This window comes from Ciconia boyciana, chromosome 2 (assembly GCF_034638445.1).
Source record: "Ciconia boyciana chromosome 2, ASM3463844v1, whole genome shotgun sequence".
Classification (NCBI taxonomy): Eukaryota; Metazoa; Chordata; class Aves; order Ciconiiformes; family Ciconiidae; genus Ciconia; species Ciconia boyciana.
The window spans coordinates 121,597,082-121,616,334 of record NC_132935.1 but is presented as its reverse complement, the minus strand read 5'-3'; the positions used below and the strand labels follow the sequence as shown (position 1 = coordinate 121,616,334).

General features: G+C 43.7%; 2 protein-coding genes across 6 annotated transcripts in view; one reads left to right on the top strand and one right to left on the bottom strand.

Moving 5' to 3' along the window:
* The window catches only part of SH3BP5 (SH3 domain binding protein 5), a 54,144-nt gene extending 42,179 nt beyond the window's left edge, over positions 1-11,965 (top strand). The window contains exons 6-9 of the mRNA XM_072853868.1: positions 3,556-3,598; positions 6,163-6,382; positions 9,571-9,831; positions 10,510-11,965. Coding sequence (XP_072709969.1) covers positions 3,556-3,598; positions 6,163-6,382; positions 9,571-9,831; positions 10,510-10,691 — 706 coding nt within the window. The 3' untranslated portion in view covers positions 10,692-11,965. The remainder of the gene's footprint in view (positions 1-3,555; positions 3,599-6,162; positions 6,383-9,570; positions 9,832-10,509) is intronic.
* Positions 11,966-13,030: 1,065 nt separating this feature from the next.
* The window catches only part of CAPN7 (calpain 7), a 35,844-nt gene continuing 29,621 nt past the window's right edge, over positions 13,031-19,253 (bottom strand). For 3 of the 5 annotated variants that reach the window (XM_072853864.1, XM_072853863.1, XM_072853865.1), the window contains 3 exons: positions 18,611-18,741; positions 17,287-17,379; positions 13,034-17,204 (listed from right to left, as the gene is read on the bottom strand). In XM_072853864.1, coding sequence (XP_072709965.1) covers positions 17,060-17,204; positions 17,287-17,379; positions 18,611-18,741 — 369 coding nt within the window. In that variant the 3' untranslated portion in view covers positions 13,034-17,059. Of the gene's footprint in view, positions 17,205-17,286; positions 17,380-18,610; positions 18,742-19,253 lie in introns of all 5 variants that reach the window. The other 2 variants (XM_072853866.1, XM_072853862.1) reach the window with 2 other exon arrangements.

Below are 19,253 nucleotides of genomic sequence, written 5' to 3'. Positions count from 1 at the left end.
GAAAGGTGCGAGACTGCATCAGTGTAGCATGCTGTACATCAGACTTGTTTACTTCCTAATGCTGCCGTAGCAAAGCTGTGCGAGAGCTGTTCTTGGGGAAGGAAACGCACTTCAGAGAGCATAGCTAAGCAGCAAGCATCATTAATAAATGTGGCTGCATTTGATGTGTAGTTTTGCTCTGTTGCAGAGAAGTGAAACAGCTTTTTGCTCAGAACCTATTTAAAATTTTGGCCCTGTTTACAACCAATTCTTAATCCTCTTTATATTTCACAGTCTTTTTTTTTTATATTTCCAGACTGTAGCTTGTCTAAACAATCTGCTTGCTGTATTTAGCTTTTAATCCCTCCATCTAAAAATTACTTTTTGGTGAAATTGATCAACTAAAAATGTATTTTGATTGGTGTTTGCTCAATTCAAGAAAGGATTAGCACTTCTCAAGGAAGATTCAAGCATGTTTGCTGAAACAGTGTAGCAGCGTGGTTTCCTAGAATGATCTGCATGCTGTTTGTCTAGCACTGCAGAGGGACTGTGGAAAAACATCATCAGGTCACTAAATGACAGATTCTTCTGGATAAGAGCTATATCTGAGAAGTGGTTTGGCTGCTAGGAGTTCCTTCCTTACAATAAGATTTAAAATAAAGACCCTGATAAGTTGTCAGTGAGGTCCTACATACCTTTGTATAACAATGGTGGTGCTGAGCCTGATGCCCCAGCTGCCTCTGGTGCGATTTGCCTTCTGAGTCTTCATTTCCTTGCTGAAACTAGCCTCGTGGGGGTGTTGTCCTGTGTCATTCTCCTCAGGACAAGCTGGTTTTCACTTGTGTGGAAGTATCCCAACATATTCCTTTGTCTCACAGCAGGGCTGACTGCAGCATAAACCACCTAGGCAGGGTGTTTTGGAGATCTTTTAATGAGGGGTGTACAGAAATGCCAATTTGAACTTAGTATTGAAGTGGAAGATGCCTGATGGCACAAACAGGCTTATCGTGGATGTATTTGAAGTCATACTACATAGGGATGTTGGAAAGATCAGTCGTCTCTCAGCATTGCGATTTTTCATGTAAAGGAAAATTGAAACTGAGCTGAAAACGTCAGAGCTGTCAAGTGGCTACATAAAACTGGGAAATGAGGCTGCTGAATTTGTGGCTGTTTGTATTGTATGATGTAACTGGCTACTAGCTGCTTTTCAGGAAGGATTTAACACCAGCAAACTGCTCTGCACTTCTCCCTGGGTGGTGCGGGAGGGTTGGCTGTAACGCCTGGGCCTTTCAGGTCCGTGTTGTCCACCTCTCTCCATAAACTCATGGGTAGACATGCTGAATGACTTGCTCTTTTCCATGCAAAAAATTATTTGCATTTGCTCCTCACTTCAGTCTGGAATAAGATGCTTAAAGCATTACTATTTGAAAGTAGACTGGGACAGCCTGGAGGAAAGTAATTTAGATTATTTGCCGTGTCAAGTTGATGAATGGATGATTGTTGGATTGTTTTGTTTTGGTTTTGCTTTTAATTTTGTTTCTGGGTGCTTACTTGCTTGTAAGCTATGAAGAGCATACGGCTGCATGTTCTTAACAGTTGCCAGATCTTCTGGCTCAGTGCCTCGGAGCTGTAGGATAATGAACTCGCCTGTGTTAGCTGATTTTTGGAAGTCACTTTCTGCTCTGGTGACTCGGGCAAAGTGCCTTTCACTCTTCCTGTCATCTACTTAAAAAGCACTTTGCTTGACTATGCGATGTCATGGACAACTGATGATGTAGGGCAACGATTGCATCAGTGAACAATTCGCTGGTCCTGCTGTGTCATGGACCAGGTTTCAATAGTTACAGGGTCATGAATGTAAGAGAATGAAGTGACCCAAGGAGATTCGAGTCCCTACCCTGCCAGTGCGTTGCTTTCTGCTGGCATCAGATGCCCAGCTGTGTGGTAGCGATGAGTGAGGAGCGCTTACGTTTGAGCTCTTACACGTCAGGCTGTTGGTATCCTTTTCCTGGCTTAGGTGCCATCTTTCTTGTCTGTTACCTGCATACATACATACATGCGTATATATATATTATTTTTTTCACACCACACAAACACACACATGCTTGTTTGCTGATAAAGAGGGGACTTTTCCCCCAGGCTTGTGGATGCTGATGGGAGGTTAGGATTCAAGCCTGGTTGTTCCCTCCCAGTTGGCACCAGGGTAAGGAAGGAGAGAATCAGGTCATTTGAGGTGAGTGGGTTTCACTGTTTTCCCTGCACATGTTTCCCTGCAACACCATTTTGTCAGTGTCTCTGCCCTCCTATCTTTGGGGTATGGCTTGTAGGAGTCCTTTAACTGTTGGATCCAGACTCCCAACTGTGCTGTTTTACCATGCCTGGCAGGTCCATCTGTGTAGACTTCGGCAGGGTTACGTCCCAACAAGGGAAGGCAGAGGTGCAGTTTGACTGGATCAGTGTCGCTGGAAAGACCACATACTTGGCTGTGTGCTCCTAGTGATGGTAGGGGCGTTGATTAAAAACATAGAAGCTGTGAAATCACCTAGTCTCAGGGAAATGTGACTTCGTTATTTAATGTATGACTGTGGAGTGAATTCAACCCTCAAAGCATATAGGATCAGAAAGCCACAGTTTTACACTCCTGAGTTCTGGTGCACCATCCACAATGTAGCGGCAGTAGGACTTACAGCTCAGAAGAGACTTGCTGTCAGGGTAGAAATATGACAAGGGTTGTTAACATTCTATTTCATATAAACCCATATCTGATTGTTTCTCTCCCATACTTTCCAGGAGAGCTTCTGAGAGGTGAAGGAGGTAGTAAGCCCTGCTAAAAAATCAGGGCTTTCTTTGCTGCCCAGTGTTATATCAGGTGGTATTGGCTTGTGGGCTTCAAAACTTTGAAGCTGGAATGTGGTTTCTAGGCTTTGTACTGCACTGCTTGTGCCCCTGTCCTCCTGCAACCTTATAAGCAAGTTTTGTTGTCTCTAGTGGGAAACAGCCTGGGTGTGACACTGTCCTCTGTGTCCAAGCAAACTGTTGGAGAGCTGTGCAGCGGGAGGGAAGCGGCTGGTGGGCCACTGTTGGGAAGTGCTGTGCCCTTGTATGTGGTGCTCTGACCTCCCTTGTCCCCTCTCCTTCACTGAAAAACCGAATAACTGCCCCTCCACCCCCACATCTGAACATAGGGAAGTCTAAGGTTCATGTTCTGTGGGGAATGTACATGTGCTGTGGGCTCAAAAATTAGATGGATACAGAGAGGATGCCTACACCTGAAGGCGGACATTGCATTTAAATATTTTGCAGAACCTAGGCCTGAAGGAATTATGCTGTCAACTCCAAAAACTGGAGTTTCGCAATTTCTATTTAGGTCGAAAGACCCATGAGAAATAGATATATTAGAGGGGAGAGAGACATATGAGGGCACATGTAGGCATTCTATCATCTAGATAGTAGTCCCTTGGGATTACAGTGAAACACAAAATAGCTATGTTAACGCTATGAAGAGAGCAACTCCCGCTCCAGTACTCTGCATTCAGTCCCAGTGATTGTAAACAATTGTTCTTTGTTTTTCCACAGACCTTATTTTGAACTCAAGGCAAAGTACTATGTCCAACTAGAGGTACGTATGTAATTCAGATCCATCTGAAACTCTTTACTGCTTACAGTAAATACTGAAATTACATCTAAAGTGCTCCGACAACTGTGTCGCGTTTCTGTACAAAACCAATTCAATTCAAAAACCTCTTGAGCAATTTGCTAAGCGCATTTTAAAGATAAAAGACTAAGAAAGGCTTTGTTTCCTTGTGTGAAATAAGAGTGTTCCAACCTTGCTGCTTACTGCCAGAACTGAACAAATACAGTTTGACTGTCTTTACTTCTTGTAGTTTGAAGTCTCTGGGGTTTGTTTGTTTGGTTTCCCCCCCCTCCATGTTTTATGCATCAGACTGTTTAACTGTGCTTGGAGTGCTCTTTTCTGTTCACTGGTTGGGCCAATTAACAGAACAAGTAACCTGCTTGTAGTACTCAAACATCATGCAGATGTGAATTTCTGATTTTTGGGCTTGGCAGAAGTGGGATTTTAGGTTTGGCTGGAGAGGCTGCCAGGGCTTTTTTAGCATCTCAGCACTGCACTCTGTGATTGTCATGGTTTAACCCCAGCTGGCAACTAAGCCCCACACAGCCACTCGCTCACTCCCCCTGGTGGGATGGGGGAGAGAATTAGAAGAGTAAAAGTGAGAAAACTCACTTTTGGGGGTGAGTGGGTTGAGATAAAGACAGCTTAAGTAAAGCAAAAGCCGTGCACACAAGCAAAGCAGAGCAAGGAGTTCATTTACTGCTTCCCATGGGCAGGCAGGTGTTCAGCCATCTCCAGGAGAGCAGGGCTCCACCACGCGTTACCGTTACTTGGGAAGACAAACGCCATCACTCTGAACGTCCCCCCATTCCTTTTTCTTCCCCCAGCTTTATATGCTAAGCATGACGTCATATGGTGTGGGATATCCCTTTCGTCAGTTGGGGTCAGCTGTCCCGGCTGTGCTCCTTCCCAACTTCTGCACCTGGCAGAGCATGGGAAGGTGAAAAGTCCTTGATTTACTATAAGCACTACCTGGCAACAACTAAAATATCAGGGTGTTATCAACACTGTTTTCAGCACAAATCCAAAGCATAGCCCCATACTAGCTACTGCAAAGAAAACTAACTCTATCCCAGCCAAAACCAGCACAGTGGTGCAATGATGTCTAGCCAGTGCTTGGGTACAGCGCATGCCTTGCAGGGCACAGTGGCCCTGGGGTGGGCATGGCAGTTGTGCATGGGATGGTAATCCCTGCTATTACAGCCCTTAGTCTTGGAGCTGCCAGGGGTGGGAGTGCAAAGTCGCACTAAAAATTCAAATGCGAGAATCGTTCTCTTTCTATTTGAGTGACTTTTGCTGCATGTGGCCCCCAAAAACTGGGAGCCTGTCTCCTTGGAGTTGAAGGGTAGTGGCCTGTGCAGTGGGATGCGCACAGGGTCTAAGTGGAGCACATTGCCTTGCACTGTTGGCCACGGGTGCAGGAAGGCTCCAGGGGGGCGCTGGATCAGCAGGAGCCTAGCTAGAAGAAGATTCCCATTCCTTGCCTGGGATGCAAAGTACGTCCCACACCTTTTTTGTGAGCCCTTCTCTGGGTTGCCTGAGATGCAACAGCTCTTTGTAAGCCTCGGATACTCTGGTACGCACCTTTTCCTTGCCAGGATCCAGGCTTGGGCTGCCCTCTGCTCCTCTGTCTTGCTGGCCTGTGTAGTCGTGGTCAGCAGCTGCTGTTGCATGGAGCTGAACCCTTGTCCATCCTGGGCTAGGTGCCAGCCTGATAATCCCTTCTGGCTAGAGGCACCTTTTGAGAAATCCTCTTTTCTCCACTGTTGGGGGCCTGTTGCTTTTCCATGACAGCTGCTCAGTGCCTTCCTGAAGCAGGGTGATTGTGTAAAATATAATACAAAAGACAGCACAGATTGCTTTTAATGTAAAATATAAAACAGAGTTGAGACAGCTACAGATAGACAAGCAGCGTTTTAGCTTTGGGAGACAGGGTGTACAACACTTTTGCCCTTGCTATAGAGTGGGTTTTGTGCCTGGGGACATGGAAACTGCTGTATTACAGCTGTCAGGGTTTGAGGCTTGCTGCTTTCTGGTCTGCAGGTTTAGTGACCAAGAAGTGATGGGTTTGGTGATCACAGGAGAGTGAAGCTTAGCCCCTTTAGGGACAACCCACAGCCTTGCTGTGCTCTGCAGGAAGGGGCTGCCAGCAAACCCTTAGGGGTGGTTGTGGGATAAGCAGCGACGTACTGTTGACAACTTCATTTGTGTTAACGAGAGATCCTGCATGTTAACAGGGGGACCCCTGCTCTGTGCATAGTCAGGGGCCATTACCACGCTCCAGAGGCAGTCCCAGCCCCTGGCTCCCATGGTTTACCTTGGTGCTGTCTCCTTCACAAGCATCACTGCTTGCGCTGGGGTGCTCTTGAACCTCTCTAATCATCTAGATTAGAGAGTTCATTACGAACTCTCTAATCATCTAGATACCAAGCCTGGTTTCTGCTAGCTTGCCTGTGCAGAGCCAAGCCATGTGGACACATAACAGAGAACTGCATGCTGTGCGTCGTTTGTAATGAAAGCACATCTAATATCTGTCTCTTCCTTGTTAGCAACTGAAGAAAACAGTGGATGACCTGCAGGCAAAACTGGCCCTGGCAAAGGGAGAGTATAAGACTGCCTTGAAAAACCTGGAGATGATCTCAGATGAGATTCACGAGAGGAGACGGTCCACTGCCATGGGGCCCCGAGGATGTGGCGTGGGTGCTGAAGGGAGCAATACGTCTGTGGAAGACCTGTCAGCAAGTAAACCAGAGTCGGACACCGTCTCCAGTGAGTATAGAGCACTCTTGTGCCTGGGAATATCCCATGGGCATCATAAGAAATGCTGAGATGAAGGTTGCTCTGCGTATTCTGCAGTTTGAAATTTGCTGGCTGTTGTGGGACTGTGGCTAACTTGTTACACCTCTCATTATTACAGGAGTTGATTGTATTCTTTAATAGCCAGTTTTCAAGGGGAAGGGATATGAGTTGAAGTGCATCAGCTGTTCCTTTAGCATCACTGTTGTTTTTTGTACAGTGCTATATGAAAGGAACAAAATTAATGCACTTCAAAGCATGCTTCTAATTTTTAAGGCAATGGTGCTGCTGTTGGTGACTTGCCTGGAGTGGTCGCAGGCTGTTGCAGCTCATTCAGCCAGGTTGCTGAGGTGGCAGTGCTGTTTAGAAACAGACCTTTTGGATTAAGCGCTTGTCTTGGAGTGCTGGGCCTGTGGCAGAGGGACTAAAGTTGTGGCTACAGTAGTACAGAAAGGCGTGATGCTCATGCAGAAGGGGTGTAAGGATAAGCTCCTTTGTGCTGCAGGATCTTTTTCCAATATGTGATTTCAGCAGAGCATGTGTGCTGCGAACAAGGGAAGCGAAGAAGCAGCAATATGCTAATGCAGTGTACTGAGACACTCTGTGTGAGAGACGTTTCTCTTGGGTGACAGCAGTAACAACCGAGCAAGCTCCAAGCCTAGGTAACCTCTGCTTTCTGCTGGCACATGGGGACCTTGGGTTGCAAAGACTGGAACGGTCTCTTGTATTATAGGTTTGCTTTTGTCCTGGCTCTGGGTGAAAGTGGATAGATGGACAATGCATGTGACCTACTTTTTCCTCCCTCCTGGATGCTTTCTCCCCTTCTTGATGCAGAAAGTCTGGTATACAAATCCTAGTTTAATTTGTATTTCAGCTCCCTTTCTGCAGGGAAAAGTCTAGGTCAGGGTTGCAGGAATTAATAAATACACAGCCCCGGTGCCCAAAGGCTGAATGTACAGTTCCCTCGTAGATGCTGGTGTGTACCGGTGCCTGAGTTGCCACAGCAAGCGAGTACGGTGTCTGGGCCAGCTGATGCAATGGGATTTTGGTATGGCTGCATATCTTCTGCCACCCTGAAGTCCCGAGGTTGAGCCTTTCTGAGTTAGGCAGGGATTGCCTCTTTGGATACCCGCAAGTCCCCGCTCCTTGTGTAGAAGGCCTCCCAAAAGCCTTAGGTATACCTGAGTTGAGAGTTTTCTTGTGCTAAAGGAGTTCAGGGGCCTGGTATGTAGGGGCAGAGAGGGCCAGGAAAGTTAATTCAGAGCAACCAGTTGCTGGCCTTCCTGGCCGCTGCTGAGGCTGCAGGCAAGGACTGGCAGCATGGGCTCATCCCTCTCTTTGAATTGCACAGTCTGACACAGGTGGAAGGACTCCAGGTTGCGTCTAGTGCCAATGCAGAACTGGGTTATGACAGGGCAGGACTAGCAGCCTGCCAGACGTAATAACCAAAATAGCCTCGACAAGTTAAGCTCTCACGCATTGTAATGTGTGGTTTCCACCAAGGCCCTTTTATATCTTGATTTCTGTCTGGTGGAGTTGAATAAAACACCTCATCATCAGCAAGAGTTTCTTGGCCCTAGCAGATGCTCCTGTGTGTTATGGTAAGTTTAGATGGTGATAAGTAAGCCACAGTTTAAGTTGTGCTTGTTGTAGACTGGCTGGTGTCAGGGCTTCTTGCCAAGTAGAGGACTCCTGTAATTGGAAACATCTTTTTTGCCCAACCTTTTTTTGCTTTCACCCCCTGCAAAGTTATCTGTATTGCTCACCATATATTGATAAAACACAGCAAGTGAGAAGAAAGGCCACTCTGCAGTCTCGGATTTGACATCATTAAAAACAAAACTGAAACCACAACATACTGTCTCTGAGCACAAAGTGCCCTGGAGGGGGGCTCAGGAAGGTGGATAATGGTGTTATCCATTTTATGTTTGAAGCCTTTTAGGTCAGTTCTGCAATGTGTACGTGCAGTTCTGCAATCTGCAAATATAGCAGAAAGAGGCTGAGCGTCTCTGCAATAACCATGACGGTAGCTGCCTCTGTTGGCACCCTTTGTGTCCGAATGGTGCACGTGAGCCCCAGGCTGCTGGGGTACCAGCAGAACTACTTTGAAACTTCTCCTTTGAGCCATTTTGTTAATGCTGCTGCTTTGCTCCTGCTGCTCTTTCAAGGTGGTTCTGAGCCTCTCTAACAATGGCAGGAATCGCAAGGAGGCGTAATTGAAGATAACCTCAGGTCACTGTAAATGTCTTGCTATTTGTGGGACTTCTTCAGACCAGTGTGATTCCAGCACACACTTTTGTGTGTAGAGGCTGGTGCACGTAAAAAAACCTTCTGATCCCAGTGGGACTACTTGTGTGCAGAAGTCTTTGGTTCGTAGGTCCCCATTCTGCAATGAGCCAAGATTGAAAAATGTTCAATTTTAGCCAAATCTACAGCCCTATGTTGCACAAAATGGAACCTTCTTTAATGGATTCTTCCTGCTGTTACTAACAAAGAGCCTGCAGCTTAATCTAGCCAGACAGTTTGGAGTTGGTTTGCTTTAATTAGAACTCAGATATGAGCAAACATGAGCAGGGAAAATGATGTATGTGGGTGGGGCTTTTTTTAATTTGGTGTTGCTTGGTGATCCTCATCCAAAAAGAGACCTTGGGAGTTCATGATGGATTTTAACTGCAAAAGTGGGAAGATAAGGTGGAAGCAATCTGCCCCTGGAGCTGTGTCTTTCTAATTAGTGCCTTAAATTACCAAGAGCCTGTGCTGGGATCAAGTCGGTGCTGGCTGAGGCGGGCACAGGGAATTGGGCCCTGGCCGAAGTTATGTACCGAAGACGACAAGTGAACAAGGCCAGCGGGGCAGGGGGGAGCAGGGACGGTAAAAATCCAAGAGCATCTTGGCATGAGGAGCAGTAGCTAGTGTAGAACTGGTCTTGCCTGGCATGGCTGGCAGGTGTGCTGTTCCTCAAAGCAGAATCAGGCCTTTGTGATCCATGTATGAAATGCCGGGTTAAGGCTTTGCAAAGGGGGCAGAGTACAAGAAGAGGCAGCCCGTGGGTTAGCAGTGCGTGCGTGGACAGAAGATGCAAACCTCAGAAGCTGCCCTCGCCCGGGAAGGTGCAGGAGGGGGGTAGGTTTGCTAACTGGAATATCCTTTGAACGTTGCAGTGGCTTCAGAAGTGTTTGAGGATGACAACGGCAGCAGCTTCATCTCCGAAGAAGATTCGGAAACTCAGTCGGTCTCCAGCTTCAGCTCTGGTCCTACGAGTCCCTGTGAGGTGCCCACTCAGTTTCCTCCCGCAACGCGACCTGGAAGCCTGGATCTGCCCAGCCCCGTATCCCTCTCTGAGTTCGGGATGATCTTACCTGTCCTTGGCCCCCGAAGCGAATGCAGTGGGGCATCCTCCCCTGAGTGCGAAGCTGAAAGAGGTACGCACAGCTGGATACGCCCTGGGCCAATGTTTTTCAGCTTTATAAAGGGAGCAGGAAAACCTTCTCAGCTCCCCTAGGCATATCGCCAGCTCACTGAGCTCTGACCTGCTGGCCGCTTCCTGGGGGAAGGCAGTTCTTGAAGGCCCTGCATCCCACAGTTAACGATGACATCTAAAATGTTTTAACTATTCTCCTGGCTGGGAAGGTTCCCCAGCTCTGTCTCAGTGGAGGGGTTCAAGGTTTCTCATGAAATAAGTGATCAGTGGGATTCTGATGGTACGTTTATTTTAAGGAAAATCTGAGTTTAATTTTTTAAATTACTGTCCTGCTTGCTGAAAATCCTGCTTTCCAGGAAAAAAAAAAAAAAGAAATAACGTGCCAAAAGGAACCTCTTGCAGGCTCTGCCAGCCCTTTCTGACAAATTCAGACTAGAGGATTACCACCGCTCTTGTGTACTCCAACCTAAGGCTGTTTACACTGTAATTTGCTGATGCAGTGCACAAGACGAGCGCAGCTTGGAAGGCCAACTTCGGTTTCGTTAAAGCATCTTGCTCCTGCTCCTATATTTTTTTTTTTTGCGTGCTTTGGCAAAGGAAGCTGCAGAGGCACCCGCTTGAAGCTTAAGTTGCAGAACGAAATCCGGGTTTAACATCTAGTTTAATCCTTTCTTTGCAGGGGATAGGGCAGAAGGGGCTGAGAACAAGACAAGCGACAGAGTGAACAAGAATAGGAGCAGCAACAGGAGCAGCTCCACTGAGGGGCTGGCTTTGGATAACCGAATGAAGCAGCTCTCCCTTCAGTGCGTGAAAATCAAAGAGGGAATATGCGCAGGCAGAAAAGCTGCCCAGATTGGCTGAGTCCTTCTTGTGCCCTGTCCTGATTAATGGGAGTATAAATATTTATACATGAACTTCTAAGTGTTTGAAGAACATTGTGCCAATAATATATGCCAAATCTTAAGCGTTTACTCTAAGAATTTAAAACTGCACTAAGAAGTCTAATTGATGTGGAGGGCTGAAGTTTTTATTCAGTAAATCCTTTGTAGGCCGGACGAGTTATCAAATGTTTAAGCTGTGCTCATATTTCACAGACTTTGTAAATTGTTTTGTAGCAGCCAGGCTGAAGCAATAACTAGTACTGTTCCCGTGTAAATTCATGCCAGTAGGGGGTCTGAAATTCAAGCCAGACATTTGCAGAGAGCGGTTTGGCTTCAGTTTTGTAGAATGAGATGCTCTTTAGATACAGTGGATCTCTTGAGTATAAGTGGCATATTCTTTAAACATCTGTATTTGTCTGTATTATGCTGAAACTGTAGAAGTATTTTGTATACAGGAAAGCTGTTGCATGTGTGGGGTCTAAAAGCCTTCACTCTTTCCCTTGGTGCTCACAGAAAGGATAAAAATGAGTCATGCCTATAAAAACTGGTGTTAAGAGACAGATGGACAGAAAGGGGATGGTAACACTCGGCGGTGGTAGGCCCTTTCTAGCCACCTTCCTGAGCCTGGCTTGGACTCTGAGGGTGATTCCAGTGACCAAAAAGAGTTGATTGGCCCCTTGCCCTTCCCCTCCCCTGAGAAGTGAAGTATTATTTTTCAGCACTTTAAGTGTTTTGTTTTTTTTTTTCTCAAAAATGGGAGTCATAGATGTTTTCAGGACAGTTATGATAAGGGATTCGCCCTTGAAATATGCATGAAGAAAAGGAATTGCCAGTGTAGATTGACAATGTGTTCTTAAGCTTCTCTGTAGGTTGTACTGTGTGGGGTTTTATAACTGTTAAAGGGACTTGGGATTTTAGTATGCCCTAGAGAAAGTGTTCAATAAAACTAGAAAGGGCACAGGCATGTTTTGCCAGCGGCTGTTAGGCAGTAGTAGTGTCTGGTAATTATGCTAATAAGTGGTAGTAAAAATCCTAGGACTCTTCAGTTTTGGTGGTTAAGCATTTCTGAAAGCACCATTTTATCTAAGATGTCAGTTTATATTGTTAATTTGATGGGAATTTTAGTATTGCCCAGTATTTTCTATCTATGTTTTTGCAGTCCTGTTGTACTTCGTCCCTGCCACAGCTTGTGTATCTATTCTCAAAGTTCATGTAAAATTCTTCACACTACAGTAAACATCTTTGTTTTCCACATTTCGAGTCTGTGCAAGCTAAGTCTATCTCAAGTGCGAAGAACCGCATCTTTTCCTGCGGCAAGTTTTGTCTTTAAATACCCACTTCCAGTCAAAGACTGCAGCCTGGTTCCACTCTGGTATTAGAATCGTCTGCAGTATGTGGACAACTGTTACCTCCTTCCTGCTTCCCTGCATACGTGATTCACTTTTTATTCTGAACTGTGGGAGACCGGACCTTTAGTCAAGTTTTCCAAAATCCCTTAGTATGCAGAAAAGAGGAAGGGGTTCTGTTACCTAACACCTGTGTACTTAATACTGCTGAAATGTGCTGTAAGGCCATGCAGAACTGGAGGTGAAGAAACCTGTTTTCATACAAATTAGGTTCAACATGTTATAGCTGTTAAGCTGTAATAGCTTGAAATATTTACACATTTACATCTTCCAAAGACCCGAAGGCTGAACTCTGCCATTGGTAGCACTTCCCAGCCCAATAAATGCTTAGGAAAGAAGTCGGTGGTTCTAACTTCTGATGTGACCGATACTTGGGGAAAATGTGGGATTGACAGTATTAAATACCAAATGAAAAGCAGTACAGAAGTGCCACACTGTATTAAATGTTTTTACTTAAACTTTTGTAGTTAAGCTGTCATCTGTGCTGCATACAGTTGGAAAAATCAGCAGTGGTATTTGTGGTTGAATATCTTATTTTTGCAGACTTGTCAGTCAACCCCTATTACACTTTCCTGGGTTGTTTGGGGGTTTTGTTTGTTTTAACCTCTCTTGCTATCAAATTTCCTCTCATCTTGCCAGTTCTGACTGGAAACCCAAACTCCCCGCACTTGGGTAATGAATTAATTTTATGTTCAGCAGGATATAAAAATAGTTGTGTGTGCTGCCTTGTGTATGTGCTGATTGGGTTCAGCTCCCAGCAGGGTAAAACCGTTAATCGGGAAGTACGAAAGGGTGTGGAACCCACCATACCCTTACTTTTACGATCTTGCTACAGCCTTCTTCCTTTGGTGACGCCCCAGACTTGGCAGGTAAATCACACTTCAAATGTGTAAGCAAACACACGCACAGTTCTGCCTAATAAATTAATGGAAAACACATTTTATTTTAAACTTCATAAAAGCTGTAATTATAAATATGACAAACTTAAATGAACATACATCACTATGGAGTACAGGCAAATGAACAAGCTTTCTCCAGTTGGAGCTCTTTCTGCATTCTGAAGTGTAACATGATGGTAGCTGCCCTCATGGGTATAAAAATAAGCCTCTGGTGTATCAAAGTATACGTGATCACTTCAGCTGCCCTGAAGTGAGAATGTATAAAGCAAATGTTAACCTAGGAATTCTACTTCTCTTTGGTATTATCAAACCATTTAAGTGTTGTTTTTGACTAACTGATGAAAATCTCTACTACATGTACACAAACTTAATTCTAAATAGCTGGCTGTTTGAACACCGCATAGATTGTGTGGTCAAGTACATAATTACTGTACAAAATAGATACATGAAACTTGCATCAGGAAACTACGACTAAATCTCAGACTCATGGGACAGATGGGATAGAAGCTTGTTGATACCACTCATCCATGTATTACTGCTCACTGAATCTTTGAGAACTGATGGATTGGATTAACAAAGGACTAACCTGCATCTTCTGAACAAAACAAACTGGGAGATGTGTGTGTCTGGGGGGGTGTCCCACCCTGAGCTATAAACAGCAGCATTATGGGGTGTTGTATGGAGTTTTAAGGTAGGATTTAAAAAAAAATACACAGAAAAGGCTTTGCAGTGCATAAGTAAGGAGAATGTCAAAACTGCCAAAGAGACTATCTCTGGTTATCCCTCTGCACCACTGATTGATAGAGAATTAAAAATCATTTCTTTGTAGTAGTCTTCCCTTAGTGAATCAAAGTATAATCCTCTTAAAGCCCCTTAACAGCAACTGTCTTTCATTTTCTCAGTTATCCCTCTCATGCTATAGCTCAGGCAGTAGTTCAGAACTGTACAGTGTGTGACAACTTAGGAGCACAGGATGCTTGGTGGTATATTTTGAGGCTTTGTATTTTAATGTTTAAAAGCTTGAATTGCACATTTACAGGCAGAGAAGGTCAAGAGGTGCATGACAGTCTAACTGGCAGTAACATGACCAATACACCTTTGTTATAGTCTGAGCTGTTGTGCAGCTGTTTCAGTTTTTGCACCCACAGGCCTTCTAAAAGTCTTGCTGCGTAACATTTCCATGCTCACCTCAGCACCTAGTATTCTCTGTCATATGGATCAAAAATGCTAAATGGTGTAGAGGGAAAAAAAAAGTTTAACCTACAGATTAGGTGTAATAATGTAAGGATCATTTCACTGTCCAATAACTTTTCCAGATTTATTTGTGGAAAAAATATAGAAGTATGTATTTAACAGAAAATATCAAAGCAAATCTTAAGTGCTTACATGAACAATTTTTTTTTCTAAGAAAAAAGGGCAAGGAAATTTTGTTGTAAAATTACTTTGCCACAAACAGAATCTGCAGAGTTATTTTTAAGAATATTTTCTATTTCCTTTTAAATACTCCACCAGAGTGTTCTGTCCTACATGTGAAGGGAAATGTACAGTGATAGTCTTCTAGTAGCCTCTGTAGATGCAATGTTTGAATAGGACTTGCCTTGTAAAGGACACTGATACTAAGCTTAAATCCTGGGCAGTAATGGGGATGAGCCCAATCCACTGACTGTACTGTAGGTGTAAGAAGTGTTAGTGGATCCTGGTGCAGACAGGATCCTTTGTCCTTAATGCCTTTGTCTGGCATTAAGTGAGTACATTCCTTGCTTTTAGTTCAGTACAGTATGGAAGCTGAGCCTTAGGCTTGTTTCATCCAGCATAGGCTTTTGGTACTGGCTTGTGCGGGGGCGGGGCAGGGGGGAACAAAAAACCCTTTCTGCAGAGTAGAAACCAACCTACAGAAGAACAACAACAGATTTTACTGTAGGCACGTCAACAGCTGAGGATGTGCAAGAACTTAGTACTAAAAGCTGGCAGTTCCACTGTCTGCCTTTTGTACTGTCAAAAGTATACTCAGTTGAGACTTCCTATCTCGAACTTCACAGGTGATAAAATATATGCAAGACTCCACTGCCACTCTGGTTTAGCCTGAGCTAAAATCATAACACAAATTTGTAGGGAAAGGGGGAGTTGAATGAAATTTTAATTTTGTAGGGATGAAGCAGTCCTTGGTCCATATTCCCAAAAGCCAAAGATAACCACAAAGAACCTAATTTGTTTTTTTGCTCGGCTTGTGCCTGTGCTGTTCCCTGTGTTGATTTGTTGTAATAATCATCAGAAACTTCCCTGCAAAAGAAGGGTAAGTCACACTGTGACAAACTTGTCACAAATTTCCTAGCCCAGATGGTCTTTGAGAGAACTGCAGTCAGAAGGGCATGTGTTTTCAATGCCTTTTTAAAGCTAGACATTTGTTAGGCAGCTGTCTGATGAAGGAAATGAAACAAAAGGGATCTTGTACTTTCTAGAGAGGGCTAATAGCAGACTTCTGTGGGAACAATTGTAGCCCACAGATAGTATTTCTGGTACTCCTGTAGCATGTGTGCTCAGTTTCCCAATGACCAAATGGCACCTGTGCTTTAAAATAAGATTTAAATGCTACCTTTTTTGCTTGGAAAACTGCCAAACCAGCTTGAATGGCAAAGAACTTCCTATGGCTGTTTTAAAAACACCCTCTCCCCCAGCTGTCAAATATAGTGCAATTTTAAGTCTGTCATTTGTAAAAAGACAGAAAACAATGCATTTTAGGATCAGTGAGGCAGTTAGTATTTAAATTAAAAAGAGAAACTTGGTTATCTTTAATCCTCTTCAGATACAATGTATATAGGATCTTCTGGAAGAAGAGCACAGATAGTAGCCTTCTAAAAAAAGTCTTATTCTGGACTAATCCCACTTCCATTATTTTCTTAAGAACTTTGACCCTACTACTATTGATGATACTGGCCAAGCGCTCAATTTGTTCACTGGTTTCAACTTAAAAGGTACCTTTTAAAAGATGTCATGTATAATGGGATCAGCAAGTGCATTTCTTGTGGCTGTGGTTTATTAGGGGGAGAGGTTTAAATGATCCTTACCCTACAAGCTGAGTACTTATAAAAATGTTGAGGATAAAACATTTCTTTTCTGGGATGCTGATGGTGGATAGTTCCCTACCTCCTCACACCAGCAAATGAGACTACCTCCGTAGGTACAGAGAATCTTACAGTGCAGCTTTAGATGAAAACCTTTCACACCTGCTAAATGAAGGGTGTGCCGCACTGTCCATATGCTGCTGCTGGATAACCTCCTGATTCTACTGCTGATCTGGATCAAGCTAGGTCTTGCAGCTAGTAGGAGGAAAGCCACTGTAATATTATGTATAAAGTAATACAGATGTGAAATAACAGCTCTCAGAGTACATGTAACATGAGAGATGCTATTGCTTTTCTTTTAGAAATAGCTAAAGCAGGAATCTTTCTTTTCCTTTATTCCTATATATATATTCTAGACAAGCTGAGCACATTAGTCTGGAATACTACATGCTCAGCAGTAGTAAATTTACATTTAGATGTGAGAACTAGTTCAATGCTGAAAACATTCAACGTAGCAGCACAAATATGTAGTAGAAGCTATTTGGTCCTGAGACTGAATAAGCAGAATACACAAGAATATTTTTTTCTTACATGTTTACTTTTCAGAATAAAAGTCTTAAACCCATATACCCTGTATTTTAGGGGAAGAGAATTTCAATGTTAGTTTTTTCTCTTAACTCACTAGACTGTGAAGTGTGGAAAAATTGCAATAAATTGAGTTCTGCCAGTTCATTGGAATATAAGCATTTTAGCCCCTTCACAAGCCTGTTGAACAGTGCTCACTCCAATACCATAGCAGCAAAAACCACAGCTAACTGTCTACCACAATTAACTGGCCAATTGGTGATTCCATGCTTTTGGCTATAACTTAGAATGTAATTTTCTTTTATGCATATGTGTAGTGAGAGTTATTCACCTGTTCTCAGACTGTAGGACAGCTCAAAACCACCTCCTTAAACAGTAATGCACAGAACTGTCTCCTCACTGCAGCTGTGATACCTTAAGAGGAGTAGCACTGTTAAAATCTAAGAAAAAAGGACCTTCTTGTTGAGGCAGGAATGTGGTGGGGATAATGTTGTAAATGCCAGCAAATATGTTCTCCACTTCCAAGTAGCAAAATCCACACCTATGATAAAAGAAACTACCTGTTAGAACTAAGATCTGAAGTATGTTTCAAACCTCTAAGACTTCATTTAAGCGAGTATTACCTGTAGTCACCACTGCTCTTTTTCTGAAAGCCCTGGGAACCAGGATCTCCTACTGTTGAGACCGTGATGAGTTCAAAACCAACGCTGTATTGCCTGCAAGAGACATGACAGACTGTTACTTTAGTTATTTGGGTCATCAGGATTACCATGAAGAGGGCTATTTATTAAAAACTACACAGTATAACTGGAAGACATCTAAGAATTTTGTCACATTTGTGACAGAAACGCTAAGGCAAACTTACCATGACATGAGTGTAGAATCTGGAGGAAAATGGAACACATTTCAGGTTCAGAACTAGACTATGTGGAAAATGCCTGCTAGAAGTCTGCCTCTGCATTTAAGCAGACTTTGAGTAGTTAAACTTGTGGCGACATACTCTGGTGCCACATGGCACAGATCCTGGGGTGTGATCTGATCACTGTCAGAGGAATCAATGTCAGTGATCTCAGCAGAATTTCTCATGTTGCACTGTAACTTGGGACAGTTTGTCTACTACCTGTTAACGCATGTGACAGGCACCACTGGCCCTTGTCATTCAACCTACCCAAATATGATCTGCAAGTGCAGAAAAAAATGCATACAAAAAACCCACTCAGTTAGTGGAACAGTGGAGCCACACCTTTGTACTCATCTTCATTTCACGAGAGAAGTTTGCTCAAAGAGGGGAGGATGGATGAAGAAGTGCTGCCATTTTGTGGGGCCCACTGTACAGCTTTGCAAAAGATAAACCCTTGACTGCATGTCAGGAGATGTTGCTATTTAGAAGCGCTGTATACTGGTATTTTGAGGTAGATCATGAATTTTGCCAAAGGAATTTGACCTGCGTAGGTCTACTCTATAGGGCACTGACATCCAATGCTTCTCCTGGCTTGCTAGTGGCAGAATAAATGCACTTTCAGAGCTGAAGCTGCTGCATAGGCCATTATTTGACAGCCTGTAAGGGTTTAGTATCCTGCACATTAGCTCTACTACAAAAGAAAAGGAATTATGATCATAATTAGTTTTAAGAGGAAGAAAGAGTCCTTTGTACAGTCTTTCCTTCTGTGCAAGGTCTAGCTCTGCTCAGACCCCAAAACTAAAGAGAAAGAAGGCTCCTGCTTTCCCCGTAGGTCAAGGATTTCCTCAGTAGCAAACGTGCAGGTTTAAATCACTAATGATGGTGAAGTTAGAAACATAAATAGTGCTAAATCTGAACCACCTCCCATACCTCGTCTTCTGGATTTTCATGGAGCTTCCTACACTCCCCATGGAGGATACTGACAAAGCTTTATCTTTAGCATGTAATACTCTTGCTGTGTTGATGCATGCTTATTCTCTACAAACCTTGGTCCTCGTAGTTCAATTAGTAATGGCCCATTCTTGTCCAGCTGGAATTGATAAATGGGGTTATTTTTGTAGGTGTCTCTGAAATTTCCACATCCTCCAGCACTGTGACCTTTCCACTGTCCATTAACCTGAGAGAAGTCAAAAGTACAGAAAATACTTTACAACCTGAGGATTTCTATTGCTTATTTATACACGCATACAAGACTAGAGGCTCCTCTCACTTTAGAGGTCACTGACTTTAGTAATCTCTCCTTATTTTTAAAGTGCAAGTGAAAGACTGTGTTAAGTATTCAGAAAGTTTCACTGCAGTCCTCCGCCCACCTTGATCAAAGCCTTAGATAATTTCTAAGTGTACTGTATTTTTCAGCTTAAATTAAATAAGTACCGAGTGACTGTTTCTGACTATGACAAATTGCATCTAACGAAGGATCTATATTCCCATCTATCCCATGACTACTGGACTGTGCAGGTTATTTTTTTGCTCAGACACTCCTCTGTCGTGCTAAATGAGAAACAACAGCAGTACAGGAAGTACAACACTACTTGTGTTGTAACCTTTCCTTTTGAAATCGCTGCCTCCAGCACTGTCCATTCACCTCTATGCACTCTGAGAACCAGCATTACAGCGACAAGATACCCA